The 16,118-nt window shown below is 39.5% G+C and overlaps 1 protein-coding gene across 4 annotated transcripts in view; it reads left to right on the top strand.

The window, feature by feature from the left end:
• The first annotated feature begins 407 nt into the window (after positions 1 to 407).
• LOC128508598 (collagen alpha-1(XIX) chain-like) overlaps positions 408 to 16,118 on the top strand; it is a 249,937-nt gene continuing 234,226 nt past the window's right edge. For 3 of the 4 annotated variants that reach the window (XM_053479992.1, XM_053479990.1, XM_053479993.1), the window contains exons 1-4: positions 408 to 542; positions 1,540 to 1,660; positions 9,634 to 9,705; positions 10,844 to 10,943. In XM_053479992.1, the coding sequence (XP_053335967.1) occupies positions 1,576 to 1,660; positions 9,634 to 9,705; positions 10,844 to 10,943 (257 nt within the window). In that variant the 5' untranslated portion in view covers positions 408 to 542; positions 1,540 to 1,575. Of the gene's footprint in view, positions 547 to 1,539; positions 1,661 to 9,633; positions 9,706 to 10,843; positions 10,944 to 16,118 lie in introns of all 4 variants that reach the window. The other variant, XM_053479991.1, reaches the window with a different exon arrangement.

The following is a 16,118-nucleotide window of genomic DNA, read 5'->3' as shown; positions in this document are numbered from 1 at the left end:
ACAAACAATAAAAAAAAACTTTTCCATAATAATCTTTCCTTTTTTTTTGGTGTGCCATACAGATCATCTGATGGCTAGTCTGCATGACCACTTTGTTAAAAGAAATTTCAGAACAAAGAAAAAAAGTAAATTTATTAGACACCTAAATTATGTAATGTCTTACAAAAAATATATTTTTATATTTTGCTTTCTTCCAAGTTTCAAAGAAGATAGTCACTAACATTTAACCCATACAGTGTGTTTAAACGAACCCGACGCGCTTTATTATTCATCCTAGACTGGGAGTTTGATCACGTCGACTACAGTATACAGGCTATTGAATGTCTTCATCCCAGTAGGTGATGTAGCTGCGCGCTCTTGGGTAGAGTAGTGAGTGAGAGTGGGAGGGTCAGTCAGTCCCTGCGACTAATAAGGACACGCTTTCCTCCATGAGCTTCCATTCTCACTTTTTACCTCCCAAGTGTGTACGCTGTTCGAAGGCGCGGTTTAACTAGCCATTCAAGTGTCTTCCGAAAAAAAAAAAGAACCCCATCCTAGCAAATGTAAGTAAGTTGAGTTTTTTTATTTTATTTTCTAGAGTATCAGCCTACTTCTCGCTCCGGTTTTTGGCGTTTCATTTCTAAATGTGTCTTTATTCTTCTTGCGCCTTGCATGATGTCGGCCTCCTGCAAATTAAACAAAGTCCTCGCTTATGTCTTTCTGCATGCCGTTAAATTAAAATCAGATCACGTGTATTCTCATTTGCTAATATGTGCAACTGTATAATAGCGCGCAGCATAATGCTTGTACAGTGCGTCCGTGCTGCATAGCTGTACACAGTCATTCGTGTGGAGATTTAGATCACGGAATCGCATTGCGAGCATATATGAATAAATAAATACACATGTTCGCACTGTAGTAAGCACATTCAACACTGTCCCGTTTGTAAGTGATGCGACACCTTCCTGCGCACTATTCAACAGTGTTAAGAGACGTTCGGCTGATCTCCACGTGATCCACGGGCAACGTCCCAAACCGCATATTACCGCACTAAATAGCAAGGTAAAATAGTATGGCAACCTAACTAGTATTAAAGAATGCTGTTTGGGACACAGCCACGAGATGTATTTTTAAATGGAATGCATGACCTCACATCTGAGACGTGATACAGAGCTGAGTTGTATGAAACTCAAATTCAAAATGGAAAAGACTTTAGAAAGGTGACAAACACACCCACGCGCTTATTTATTAATTTTTAGTTGGTTTGATTTGATCAATTTGGGGATAATTTTGAAAATGGTAAATTAAATAAAATAGTAGTAAATTAAATATTTTCTATGGAGGACTGTTTCTCTTAAAATATAAAGTAAGACGGAAGTGTCATGATTGATTGTGGTGTTTTTGTTTATTTCTTTTTTGTATATTTTGGATGTACATTTTAAATACTGTGTTTCACTGTTGAAAGTTTAGTTGTTTTTTTATGCAAAACCATGATTTAAAATTTATGTATTTATAAAGTTATCTAATGTGACTGAAAAGTGACATTGTATTCTGTTTTAGTTGACCAGTAACACTTTCTCATGGTCAGAAGAAGAAATGAGTCACTGGCTAAAATGGATTTTTTTCTGGATAGTAAATGCCATTCCTTTTACTTTTGGAATGGTGGTAACCGATAAAATAGGTATGTATAGCCACTCCACCTGGTCTGCTTCACTTACATATATTTTGTACATGCATTGCTGTTTTCTATCCATTATTCTGTCTTCAAAACCAATATTGCACAGCAGTAAATTTGCACGAAAATTGTTTGTGAGTTTGTGCTTTACAGTAGTGTGTGGGCATCACATCATGACTAGTAAACGAGTTTCCAAACACCAGAGCTGTTAAATGTAGATGTTACTTCAGTGGCATCATGTTGCTTAGGTTGCCAACTTTAGCTCACACATGACATGAAAGAAGGTAAATCTGACCTCTAAGTTGTGGGGAAGGATTTAAAATAAACAACATATTTAATTAACACATTTGTAAACAAGTTATTTACTTAACCAGAGGTGTAAATAAATTATTTGTTGTTTAAAAAAATTACACACCTTATAAACCTTATTTGTTTTAAAGCTTCTGCAAGCATATGGTATGGACTTTCTGAAATTAACTTAATGTCTCTGCAAAAATATGACATAAAGGTCACCAGGACAAGCATCACATGTACACTGGTATGGATATGTTTTATCTCCTCTAATATTACAGGATTTATGTACAATCTGAACATTAAGGAAGCAATTATTCATTAAAAAATCATCCTTTATTACCAAAGTGTGTCTTTAATTAAATTATATTAATTTGAGATACAAATAAACAAGTTTAGGGCTTTGATGGATGCCTGGAATAAAAATAAAAAAGGTTGTAAGATGAGAATGTCAGTTGAGTAATCATTCATTCATCTTCTAAAAACACTTATCCTGTACAGGGTGTGAGGGCGATTTTAGGCACAAGGCCAATCCATTGCAGGGCAGACACATACAAACACACATTATGGGCAATTTGGGCATGCCAGTTAGCCTAATTTGCATGTTTTTGAACTGAGAGAGGAAACTAAAGTACCTGGACGAAAGCCACCTAGTATAGAGAGAAAATACAAACTCCATGCGCACAAACCCAAGGCAGTAATTGAGCCATCGACCATGGAGGTGTGAGGCCACAGTGCTAACTATTACACCACTGTGCCACCCAATTGAGTAAAGTAATATTTGCAAGAAAACCAGCTTTTAGTCAGTAGTTAAGTTTTGGCACCACCAAGCTATGTGGGATACTGTAACCTTTTGTTTCATTTTCTTTTCATTTCTTGTTGTCCTCATATCACTAACAATGGTTTTGATTTATTTGAGAGCCAGGATGCACTTGCAGTAATATTTTTTTGGGACAAAAAACTCAATTGAAGCAGGAATTTGCTATATTTTATATACAATCTAAAACAACAAATTGTAGATATAGAAATGCTAATCAAAGCATACCTACTAAAGTACAAATACAGTTGCAAGCTAAGGTTTTTTATTGTGGTAAAAACGTGGGAGGTGCAGATATAGCGTGTACTGTAGTAAAATCATGCATAGTGTGCATATACCGCTTATCTGAAGTTGGGTCGTGAGGTTGCAGTTCCAGCAGGGACCCCCAAACTTCCCTTTTCCCTGGCCACCTCAACCAACTCTGACTGGAGGGTTCTGAGGTGTTCCTAGGCTAGTGTGCATATACAGTACAATCTCTGAACTAATGCCACCTCTCAGCTGGACGTGCCAAGAACATCTCCAGAGGCAATTGTCCATGTGACATTCGAACCACCTCATCTGACTCCTTTGCATGTAAAGAAGCAGTGGTTTTACAACGAGTTTTTCACAGATGACTGAGCCTCTCATCCTATCTCTAAGGGAAAACCCACTACCTTCTTTAAAGAACCAACTATTGTCATGACCCTGCACAACCAACCCAGTACATCCAGGTCATAACTCCACCCAAGGTTTTTTACACGCTCCCTGAGTTGATTACCTGAGTGCACCTGCTGCTAATCTGGCATTCTACCTTTAAAAGGACGCCGAGAGTTCCACTCATCGCTAATGGGTTGTGTGCCTTTTGTCCCGGTTTCCCTAGCGATTTCTCTTAGTGCTCTATTTCTGTGTTCGGCCTCACCCGTTTTCTGGATTCTGTCTCGTGCCTAGCCCTTTGGATTATCTTCTGTTCATATTTCCACGTGTACGACTCAGCTCTCAGGACGGACTAATTACTTAGGATTAGTATTTTTTTCGTCCTCGCTGCTGAAGCCCGGCCTCCTCTCTCGTCATTAGAGGCTACCCAATTCTCTCAGTCACTAAGCACACTCTTTCTAATCCAGACTCTTTTTTTCTATCACCATTAACCTCAGCAACTCTTAACTAATCCTCCTCCAGCCCCGATGCAAACCTCATGTCATAAACCCTGGTTTCCGAACTCACAACCATATAACAGTAAACCCGGAACTTGTCGCTCCTTCCTTTACCAATGCTCTTTGTTGTTGGAGGTCCAGGCGTCCCTCCTCCCTACTGAACACTCAAGAGTGGCTTATGTGATCATGCTCCACACTGACTGACCTCTGCCTACGATTATGCCATTAATTTCCGTACGCTGGCGGCGTCTACAGACTGGACGCCCAAGCACTTTATGATGCCTTCCACCATGGTCTATCTGAGGATGTTAAGCAGGGCATGTGGATGCATGTTTAACGCAAAAACACCATCCTCGAGCCCCTCAGCTTACCTCTGGGTCCAGAACCACAGGTCCAACCCAACATCCTAGCAACCCTGTCTCAACGCCAAACCCCAAGTCAGATCCAGAACCCATGCAGGTGGGTCAGGCTCGGATCTCTCCAGAGGAACGTCAACCAAGAATCCAATCTGTTTCCTGTCTCTATTGTGGCCAGATAGGCCACTATCGTCTCTCCAGTGCCCGTTAAAAGCAAAGACCCTCCAGTAACCCGAGGGACCAGCTACTAACCATTTCGCTAGCCCACATCCGCTCATCCCAGCAATTATCATAGCTCAAGGCAGATCTCACACAATCTTCACTTTAATTGGCTCTGGATCTGATCAGAACCTAATTTTTGTCCTTCCTGATCATGAGGGCGCCCACTCGCCCTTGGGTTAACCCCCACATCTACTGGGTTAATAACAGTATTCAAGAATGGAGTCCTTTGCGTCTGTCATCCTGTCTCAGGTCAGCTCACTGTTTCCCAGTCACAATCTCTAGGAGGTATTCGCTAACCTCTCAGCTGACCCTCCTAACTTCGCCGACCTCAAGCAGGTCTCCAGCAAATCGCGGGCCCTCTATATACCACCCCACAGACCTTATGTGTAAGGTCAAGCGTACTATTTATTGAAAAATCAATTTTTAAACCAGTAAGATCAAATAACACCAAGTTCAAAACAGATAAAATACACGTGCAATTGTTATAACAGGCTTACTTTGTCACTTATCTAGAGCTTTCTTTCAAAAAAGTTAAGTGGCCTAAAAAACGTGACTGGGGTGTTTTGTCTCTAAGTGTCTTCCTACTTTGTCTCATGCTGTCTGCTGCCAGCGGTTTAAGACACAAAACACACAGAGGTCTCTCCTCTGCCCCCATCCCCACCATGAATCCAAGCGCAACATAGGCTTCATCATGTTTTTCTTTCAGCTGGCTTTTTGGTTGATTAGGCTGATAGTGCTGAATCGCCTGTTTTTTTGTGGTCCATGTAACAAATGTATCCATTGATGTTATTATGCTCACTACATACAGTATGCTACTGTGTTATGGTCTAAAATGCCCTCGACCTAGGCCACGGATTGCCCACCTAAATTCATAGGTTTATGGTTTACAAATTACAAATTATAACAAATGAATTTAATTATAAAATAAGCAATATAAAAAAAGGTTGTATAGGGGGCAAAATATATAAATTATATATTTTTTCATATACCACATGTATATTTTTATATTGCTTATTTTATAATAAAAATCATTTTCTGTAATTTTTCACCACAAACAATATTTATTTAGTGTCATTTGTAATAAATAATTTGTTATTCGTACATTAACAAACCCCTACAAAATAAATGTGCCATAAAATAATCATTTTGGGGGATATGTATTAATCGTCTCGACGGCTGTCACGTGCCTAGGGTTAATTATAATAGTAATAATATATTTAATAATAATAAACTTTTGAATGTATGTCCTAATATAATATTTGATAGAGATTATGTAGAGGGGCAATCCGTGGCAGGGGGGCATTTAGCGCATAACACCTGTTTGTGTCCGCGGTAAAGTTAGTTTTATATTCGCATCTCCGAATTCAATAGCTGCGTAAATAAACCCGCAAATAAGATACCCAGATATATTTCCTCTCTACATTGTCTTTAAGCTACATCCGCCTTAAATTATACATGTTTAAAAGCATAAACACCATTATTCTCTACGGTGCAACGAATGATTTAGGGATCATCGCAAAATGCCGCACACCAACAAAAAGCGTAGAACGATATTGCTCTTCCCTTTTGTTCAGCGCCTGAAGGATCAAAAAGCAACTTTGTTGCTACACTGGAAACTAGAAATGCCAGACTAGTACTGCCTGATAAAATATTAATTTTAACAAAAATACAGAAACATCAGCATACACATTGGAATAAATGAAATGACGTATATAATACCGAATGTTTCCTTATATATTGTTCCTCTGGAATTAACATGCCGACGTTAAACCGCTATTGTTGCACTATGGTTCCACTTTTTCTCTAATGTTATTTTAATTTACTTGTATTAATGATGCATTTCTTTGTGTGTCATTATTTAGTTTCGAGTGTCTGATAAAGAAAATAAAGATTAAATAAATCAATAAAGAAAAGCATGAATTAGAATAGGTATTTCCTATTATTTTCCACTAATTCCCTCCCGTTCATTGCGCCCCACCTGTCATTTCTGTATTCCCCACTAGTGGGGCGCGCCCCACACTCTAAGAACCACTGCCCTAATGTCAACAGCCTTTGATCTCCTGCATGAAGCCAATGTATTCACCAAACTCGACCTCTGTAATGCCTATCCCCTCGTTAGGATCAAGGAAGGAGATGAGTGGAAGATAGCCTTTAACACCCCATCAGGCCACTATGAATATTTGGTTGTGCCGTTCGGTCTAGCCAACGCCCCAGCTGTGTTTTAGTCCCTGGTCAACAATGTTCTTAGAGATTTCCTAAACATTTTTGTTTTTGTATACCTTGATGATATCTAAATTTTTTTTCCCCGCTCCTTGGAAGAACACAGGAAACGCGTACGCCAAGTATTACAGAGATTTTTTGGGAACCATTTTTTTTTTTAAGCGGAGAAGTGCAAGTTTCTTTGTCAGACAATCTCCTTTCTTGGTTTCATAATCACTCCGTCTAAGATCCAGATGGACCCAGCTAAGGTCAAGGCAGTAACCGACTGGCCAAAACCATCCACCCGAAAGGATCTTCAACGCTTTCTTGGCTTCGCAAGCTTCTACCATTGGTTCATCAGAAATTACAGCACCTTAGCAGGTCCACTCATTAGGCGGAAGAGTCATTCACCTTATTAAAGAATTGGTTCACCTCAGCACCCATTCTTGTACAGCCAGATCCCGCTCTCCAGTTCGTAGTGGGGGTAGACGCCTCAGATTCTGGAGTGGGAGTTGTGCTCTCTGAGGTCTCTATCAGATGGCAAATTGCATCCCTGCTGTTTTTTCTCTGTTCGTCTCTGTCACAGAAAAGAACTGTAGGATTGGTGATCGGGAGTTACTGGCAATAAAACTGGCACCAGAGAAATGAAGACACTGGCTTGAGAAAACTGAGGTTACATTTCTTATCTGGAAGGACCATAGAATCTTGATAACGCTCGTCAAGCCAGATGGTCCTTATTCTTCTCCCCCTTCAATTTCTCCCTATCTTTCTGGCCTGAAAAACACCAAGCCTGATGCTCTCTCTCGTCAGTTTGTCTCGATCACAGACGACTCCGCAATATCCCCCTCTCGCCATAACAATGTCTTATTGGACATGTCTCATCAAGGCTCAAGTTAAGCAGGCATTGGAACACAAACCCGGTTCCCCAAAGGTACCCCTGGGTAACCTCTCTGTAGCACCAGTAACTCGCCCCAAGTCCTGGCAGAGCTCGCACCCTCGCCATGGTACAGCAACGCTTTTGGTGGTCCTTTGTCAGAGATGACATTAGCTAGTTTGTGGCCGCCTGCGATGTCTGCGCTCGCAACAAGACCAGCAGTAAGCCACCAGCAGGTCTCTTTAGACCACTTTCAGTGCACCACAGACACTGGTCCCACATTGCCTTAGATTTCGTCATAGGGATCCCAGATTTTAATGGCTATACCTGTTCTTTGACCATTGTCGTCTGCCAAGGAAACGACCGAGCCGCTCACATCTATCCCTGTAGTTATTGCAGTTCTCTGTCCAGTTCTGGACGGCATTCTGCAAATTAGCCGGAGCCATTCCCTTTTCTGTTCTCTGGCTACCATCCTCAGACTAATGGCCAGACCGAAAAGGCCAATTAGGATCTTGAGACAGCAATTCAGTGCATGACCTCCAAGGACCTACGCTCCTGGAGCCGAATGCTACCATGGGTAGACTATGCATAAAATTCCCTACCCACAGCATCTACAGGTCTCTCCCCATTCCATTTGTCTAGGCTACGAGCCTCCCTTATTTCCATCCCAAGAGAAGGAGGTACCCTCTGCCCAAGCTTCCTCGTGTCGTTGCAAAAGGACCTGGCTGCGGGTGAGAGCTAGGCTTTGGCATTTAAAATCTCAGTTCAAGCATCAGGCCGATCGCCACCATTCCACGGCCCCTACCTACCGTGTTGGACAAAGGGTCATGCTCGCCACCCACAATATCCTCATTCAGATACTCTCCCGCAAGGAATCTCCTAGGTTGATTGGGCCATTCACCATAGTCAAGATCATCAACCTCTGCATAGACAGACTGCTCCTACCATCCACTATGAGATTCCATGTCTCCCAGATAAATCCCATGGTATTCTGTCCACTCTTGCGTAACTTAGAGATGTCTTTGGGGTCATTGTATATTGGAAAACAAATTATTGTCTCGCTAAGTGCAAATCAGATAGGATGGCAAGTCACTGTAAAATGGTGGTAAAGTATGTCATCAATTTTGACACCAACAGTGTCGCCAGCAAAGTTCCCCCACACCATCTCAGACATCTCCACTTACATAGTGGTAACCAAACATTCAGGAACTGTTCTGGGGTCTGTTTTTTTTAGACCCAGAGGTCTAAAAAAAACAACCAAAAATCTCAAATGTTGACTCATCAAACCAAAAATGTTTTATACTGATCTAATGTCTATTCATTGTGTTTCTTGGCTCAACCTTGTCTTTTTTGCTTGTTGCTTCTTCTAAAGTAATCCTTTCTTTGCCCCAATTCAACCTTAAAGGCCTGACTCACGCAGGAAGTGGATGTTGAAATATGTGATTAGGTGTTCTAATTTAAGGTGCTGTAAATTGTTTTGAGTGTATGAGTCTGGTCATTGTAATAAACATATTTTTTGCCACAGATGTAGCTCTTTTTGTTTACAGTTAAACCTTGAATTGCAAGCATAATTAATTGTATTGGAAGTGTGCTTGTATATCAAAACACTGGTATCAAAGCGAATTTCCCTATAAGAAATAATGGAAACTGATGATTCGTTCCATGACCCAGAATATTCATATAAAAATAATACAAAATGTAAAATAAAAACAAAACAAATGAACCTGCACTTTTACTTTTGAAAAGAATCCAGGCAGAGCGGTATTTCCATTAATGTGTGTGTGTGAAGCTGAAGTAAGATGAGAGGAGGGAGGGCCACTAAAGGAGAAGGTGCATCCATATATTCACAATGTGTGTATATGTATACACTAAATTAGGATCCGTGGAATTTGGAGGGCAGGTGAACAACCTTATATTCTTTCAATTCTAAATGCATTCATTTACAAGAAAAAAGAAATGTGGGCAAAATTCCTCTAACGCAATGTGACTCAATGGATTTAGAGAATGTTTTAAAATTTTTGACTGGTTGTGTGTGCGTGTATGTGTTTTGTGTGTAATGAAACCTTAAAATTTCATTATTTATACTTTAGGACACTTGTGCCCTCCTTTACAATTGGAGAAAAGATGGTATGCCAACATGAAAGACCGTCATGAGTTTACAGGTATGATTTGGTTATATCTTAATGTAAACATTTAGTATGGAATATATGTATTTCTACTAAAATTGAAAGATAATTATACAATATATTTAACATGTTTTGCAGACTAAATAATGTTTTATTTTATTAATATTTATTATTATTATTATTATTATTATTATTACTATTATTGAAGGTGTTTGGGCAGCTTGGGCACTTCATACATATAGAAAAGAATGATCCACCTTTAAAAATAATCACATTTTAATGCTTTGCAGACTGAAATAAATGCAGACCCAGTTTTTGTTTTATTCAGCTGTATTTCCTAAGTGCAACTTTTAACATCCAAGTAAAAGATATAACATCATGTCAGAATAATAAACAACAAAATCACTAATTTGGAAAAGGATCAACTGCTCCTAAAAATAAAAAAAAGGCCTCAATCAGGTAAAGCTACAGTAATTACGTTTTCAATGCCACACAAAGCTTTGCACATTTAGACTTTGCAATATTTTTTGCAAAAAGTACTTTGCAGAAGTGGAGTTAAATTTGTTAGTGAATATTTGTGGGCTGCAATCTTCAAGTCATTTCACAAATTTTAAATGGAGTTTACGTCTGGGCTCTGACTAGGCCATGCAAGGACACTTACCTTTTTTTCTTTAACCACTCTGTGGTCGGTTTTGCTGTGTGCCATGAGTCATTGTCACAAATTTGACAGTATTTTGCTCCCTCCATTTTTCTTCTATTTTGACAAGTGCCCCTGTCCCTGCGACAGAGAAATACCCCATAACAGGATATTATCACCTCCATGCTTTACTGTAGGAATAGTGTTGGATGGTGAGCTGCATTAACAGTATTTAGCTCCATCCATTTGCACCGCCAGACATATCGTTTTGTGTTTTGGGTGACTAATTCAATTTTAGTCTCATTTGACCACCTGCATTTTTGCAAAGCAACATAATGTGATTATTATAAAGGGATGTGATTCTATTTTATTCCCACTGTACTTAGTCATAAAAACATCTCACATGTTTATAATTTAACAACTCTTAAATCTATGTAGTAGTTTACATAGTCCTGTCCTTGCTGGTGTGTTTGTGAAAGATTGTTTTGTCAAAACCTCAGTCAAAGGTAATATAAACTTTTTTTTTCTCATTTGTAGGATTTGATTTGGCAGAAAAATTTGTTCTTCGGAAGGGAACAAGTATAGATGACAGAACTTTCTTCAGACTAGGCAGCAAGCCCCTGGTTAAAGCCACAGAGTAAGTTTTGCTTTATGAAATTGGATATCTAGTGTTGAAACTTGGAGCTAGATTTAGTTTAATTTCAGAAGTGAAAGATCTACTGTATGACTAAAGAGATGCACAATAAGGATTTTTTTTTCTTAAGCACTGTTTATAGTCTGTGCTTCAAGAATGCAGTTTGAAAATAATTTTTCGGTCACTCTGAGTTGGTCATGTTGTTTTATGGGGAAGTATTCTCTAAAAGGTTCATTTCTGTGGTGCTTTGGTTTCAGAAACAAACTTTAAAAAAATAAATAAACCAATTTGAGATGATAGTGAAATGGGCGTCACCCAGTTGTGACAGAAGAAATACAGATCAGAGCCAGTATCTCCTTTTACCCAAGCAAGTGGCTGACACCACTCAACAACTTAAAATGTGCCAGGATAATATTCAGTTTCTGTGATGCATATAAATATTTTCTCAGGGTGTAAGTTTGCCTCTTGGCCAACTGATACCTGGATGAATGGCCCACCAGTGCAGCATTGCGCTCACAGGCCGGATATTACCGGATGTCCTAGGTATAGTCTGCTTGGGTAGATCATTTCACTTATGTGGCTAAAAATAGTAAGCTATGGAATAATTAGGATAGAAAAAAAATACGATGTCATGTGAACTCAGGAAAGAAACGAGGGCATTCTGACTGTTCAGTACACTAACTGAAATTAGTCGAATTAGATTTGTTCAAATTGTAAAATTGTATGATCAGACAGCTGCTGTTCACTGTAGCTGATATTTTCGGCTTTTTGACAGAATTATCATTCTAGTGTTGCTGTATATTTGACTTTTAACAATTGTAACACAGACAAAAAGATAAATTAAGTAAAACATGAATTAAATACAATTTTTGTGTTGTATTAGCGTCTAGTTATTCTCTAAAATATAAATATTTATTTAAAAATATTTTATGGTAAATTTAAACTTAATGACAACAATGAAACTGTTAATAATCTCTCGTCACACACACACATTGAGCAGCACTGACATAAGCTTTAATGTCTTCCCAGTTGTATTTGTACTATTCCCTGAACCTTAAAGCCTTCTAAGAGTTTAAGGATAAAGGGTAAAAGAGAACAGGATACTAGGACCATTAAATTTGCCCTTCGCTTTCTAGATTGCAGTTATGGACAAGCTTAGACAGGTGATGGTGCTTGTCAGCTAGAGGTATAGGGGGTGAGCTTCAGCTTCAAACATTTCTCACTTTACTCACAGGAAATTTCACTGGGCTCATCTTTCATATTTGCTGGCCCTGAGTTGGAAAATATAAAGTTACATAGAAAAGGTGGACTTTATATTTCTTGGTTCAAATTTTGCTGAATTACAGTACCCACAGTGGTATAGACTGCAAATCCTTTCTTTGCAAACCATGTTTTGCTTTTATTAGAGGAGTTGTTATTTGGATGGCTTTTTATGTACGATTTTTATGGATCTGATTTTTTTGTATTTGGAAGTTGGCAGGCTTTAGTACAACTTTAGAGTACAACTGAGCTGGACCTAATTTTTTTTCTTTTTCTTTTTGCTTTTTCTTATTATGTGTGATTTTTTAAAAATTATATATATATATATATATATATATATATATATATATATATATATATACAGTGGAACCTCGGATTACGAGCTTAATTCGTTCCGGAAGTGGGCTCGTATTCCAAAACACTCGAAAACCAAATTTAATTTTTCCATAGGAAATAATAGAAACTTAAATTATTCGTTCTACAGCCCAAAAAAATAAATACATAAATATAATTGATACAAAATATAAAGTAAAAATAAAACAAATTAACCTGTACTTTAACTTAAAAAAATGTAAAATTAAACCCCGACAGATAAGGGTTTTCGTTTGTGCATGCAGAGTGTATGTGTGTAAAATGTGCGCGCGCGCGCACGCACACACACACACACACACATTAACGGATAGACCGTTTTTAAAACCATTTAAAAATTAGCAAGGAACATTCCTAGTCACACTCACGTGAGCGCATACTAACAGGATCACTACTGTAAGTAAAACAACAACAACAAAAAACAAATTAAACATCTCCTCACCTTTGAAAACAATCGCGACAGAGAGAAGTTTGTGTGTTTATTTGGCAACCCGAGAGAAGGGGGGCTGAAGGGGGGCTCGCTCGCGTTTACGGCTCCCTTCTCTCAGGTTGCCAAACAAACACACAAACTCTCTGCCTTACACAGACACAAACACGCACACTTAAAAACACTGCAGGCTCTAAGACCCAGCAGGGGAGACGATCGGTCTCGGCTTTACAGCTCTCCTCCTCTCAGGTTGCCAAATAAACACACAAACTCTTCTCTGTCGCGACTGTTTTCAAAGGTGAGGAGCTGTTTAATTTTTGTTGTTGTTGTTGTTGTTGTTTTACTTTACAGTAGTAATCCCGTTAGTATGCACTCACGCGAGTGTGACTAGCGATGTTCCTTGCTAATTTTTAAACAGTTTTAAAAACGGTTTAACTAGGACAATGCTTGTTTTTCAAGTAAAAAATTATTAAAAATTGTTGCTCGTCTTGCAAAACACTCGTAATCCATGTTACTCATAATCCGAGGTTCCACTGTATATATATATTATCAATTCAATTCAATTCAAATTTTATTTGTCACATACACAATCATACAGAGTACAATATGCAGTGAAATGATTTTGTGCGACCACAGAGTCGCGACGGCAGCCACCTAACCGGCGCCATCATAGAAGATAAGAAATAGATACATTAGGATAACGAGGGTAAAAAATCCCCTCCCAGACTGTCCTTCGAAAAGGGCAGTGTGCGATCAGGGGTACAAAAATACCTCAGCAACAAGCACATAAAAACATGTAAACACAAGACATAAACATTGCAACGATGAGGGTACAGGGGATAGGAAATGTCCAATGTAGGCAAACAGCTCCAGTCCCTGCAGCTAGAGAGCGCTGGTCCCGATTCCGCCTACCCACACTGAAGGGAATAAGCACACGAAGGCGTTGGATATGGGGAAGGTAGAGTGTCTATCTGTAGCTGTTATGTGTGTGCGTGAGTGCGTGCGTATCAGTTTGTAAGCCTGTAACATCCCGTAATAGTCTGCGCCAGGTGTCCTTAAAGGGGGGGGGGAGTAAGATTCCAGAGCGTCTCGTTATCTTGGTCTTCGGGGAGTTAGTTATGTCTCCAGCCACGGCCTTGAAATGCAGTAGCTGGAAAGAAAAGGGGCAGCCGAAAAGAAAATCATATTTTCCAGGTTTCGGTCAATATCTGCCAATTTCACAGATATTTAATGTCCATCACTGGTCTCCAGGTCTGTCCAAATCACGTTGCATAGCTGCTAGTCTCACCAAGATGTTATCCAATTTGCGGTCCAGAACCACAGTCTGATTACTGACAGCTCTCGTCACCACTATTTCCCAGCCAGCCAGTCTCTTGGGGTTGAGACTGACTGCTTTTAAGATTTTTCGATATCCAAGTATCCCACCTTCCGTAATCCCTGTTATCAAAGTTCCGAATAGGTAGATATCTTCAACGTCCTCCAGAGACAGTGAGGCCAGGCACACAATGCGCCACTTCTCCCAACCGTCCATCGTGTATCCAGCAGCAAACGTCCCAGCAGGACAAGTAGGTCCCCCAGAACCCACACTTCTCGTCGAGAAGATCGTGTCAATTGCATTCAGAGACCACTTGATCAAATCCATATTCCTTTTTATTTTCAAGAGCAAGGCGAGGAGAGTCTCTGAATAGTATTCACAAGACAGACAAGAGAAGCAAGCGGGGAGAGATAAGGGAGGGAGAGCAGATGCGACCGCCTTCATCAAGAGCCAAGAGGGTTGACTTCTAATAGTCGAGGATTCGACGATTCGATTCGTAGACGTCTGATTCGACTATGAACCTCATAGTCGAATAGTAGGAAAGTGTTATGTAACCAATGAGAAGCAGCACACTACAGGCCTGTAACGTTCGGACCGCATTTGTTAGCATTTACGGATTTATAGGCTCACAGTGGCTTCTAAAAAATCATCAAAAGTGTGGGAGTATTTCGAGAAGGTTAAAGATGACCCAAAGAAAGTTAAGTGCAAGTTGTGTCAGCAGCTTCTTTCATATCACACGACGACAACCAACATGGCTTATCATTTGAAACGGTTACACCCGCAGTTTCATGACAACAGCTCAGGCAGCACGTCTGCATCAGCGGCGGCCCCGAGATTAACGAAAAAAAAAAAATGATTTGAGACCACCACTTTCAGAGAAGAGAAAAAAGGAAATTGCTGAAAAGATTGCGGAGTTTGTGGCACTTGATATGAGGCCTGTGCGCATTGTTGAGGGTGAGGGATTTAAAGAACTCTTGCGCACACTTGAGCCAGGCTACACCGTCCCTACAAGAGCTACAGTGATGGATGTCGTGCACACAAAATATCTATCGATATGGTCAGACATTTACATGGCTATACAGGACTGTGAAGCTGTCAGTTTCACAACTGATATCTGGACCTCACTTCAGATGGAGGCTTATCTCACAGTCACGTCACATTTCATCACCGGAGACTGGCGACTGATTTCGTTTTAGAAACAAAAAAAAAAAAAGGAGGACAGTCACACAGCTGATCACATTGCACGAGAACTGACGGAAAGATGAAAGGAGTGCGCTGCGCGGGCCACACATTACAACTCTGCATAAACAGCGCTCTGAAGCAGGACCCCATCTGGCTTTAAATGAATAAAAGGTATTTGTTACACACCATGTTTTTCTTTTAGTTTTTTTTTACTCTTTTGTTTGAAATGGAAAAAATCAGTTGACTACGGCAAAATCGAACGAATCAGATTCGACTATGAAAATCCTTAGCCGAAAACAGCCCTAATATATATACAGTATATATATATATATATATATATATATATGTTTTTTTTTTGTTTTTTTTTACTAAGCTGTGCTCGTTGATGTGCCCTGTGTGGTTTCTCTTTCCCTTTCCTGCAAGATACACAACCATATAAATAGTGGTATACTTATTAGTCATACTAATTACACAAGTGGTGAAAACTCATTCATGGAGTTACTGCCCTCTTCTCCCAGCTTTTGTCCTCCATTCACAAATGATGCATGACTCTGCCTTCACTGCCACATCAGTAGATGAGCATAATTTTGTAACCGTTTTAAAAACTCTTGATCTGGTCCAGTTC

This window comes from Clarias gariepinus, chromosome 20 (assembly GCF_024256425.1).
Source record: "Clarias gariepinus isolate MV-2021 ecotype Netherlands chromosome 20, CGAR_prim_01v2, whole genome shotgun sequence".
NCBI classification, from domain to species: Eukaryota; Metazoa; Chordata; class Actinopteri; order Siluriformes; family Clariidae; genus Clarias; species Clarias gariepinus.
Note: the sequence above shows the minus strand (reverse complement) of the source record. Positions and strands in the feature narration are given on the sequence as shown.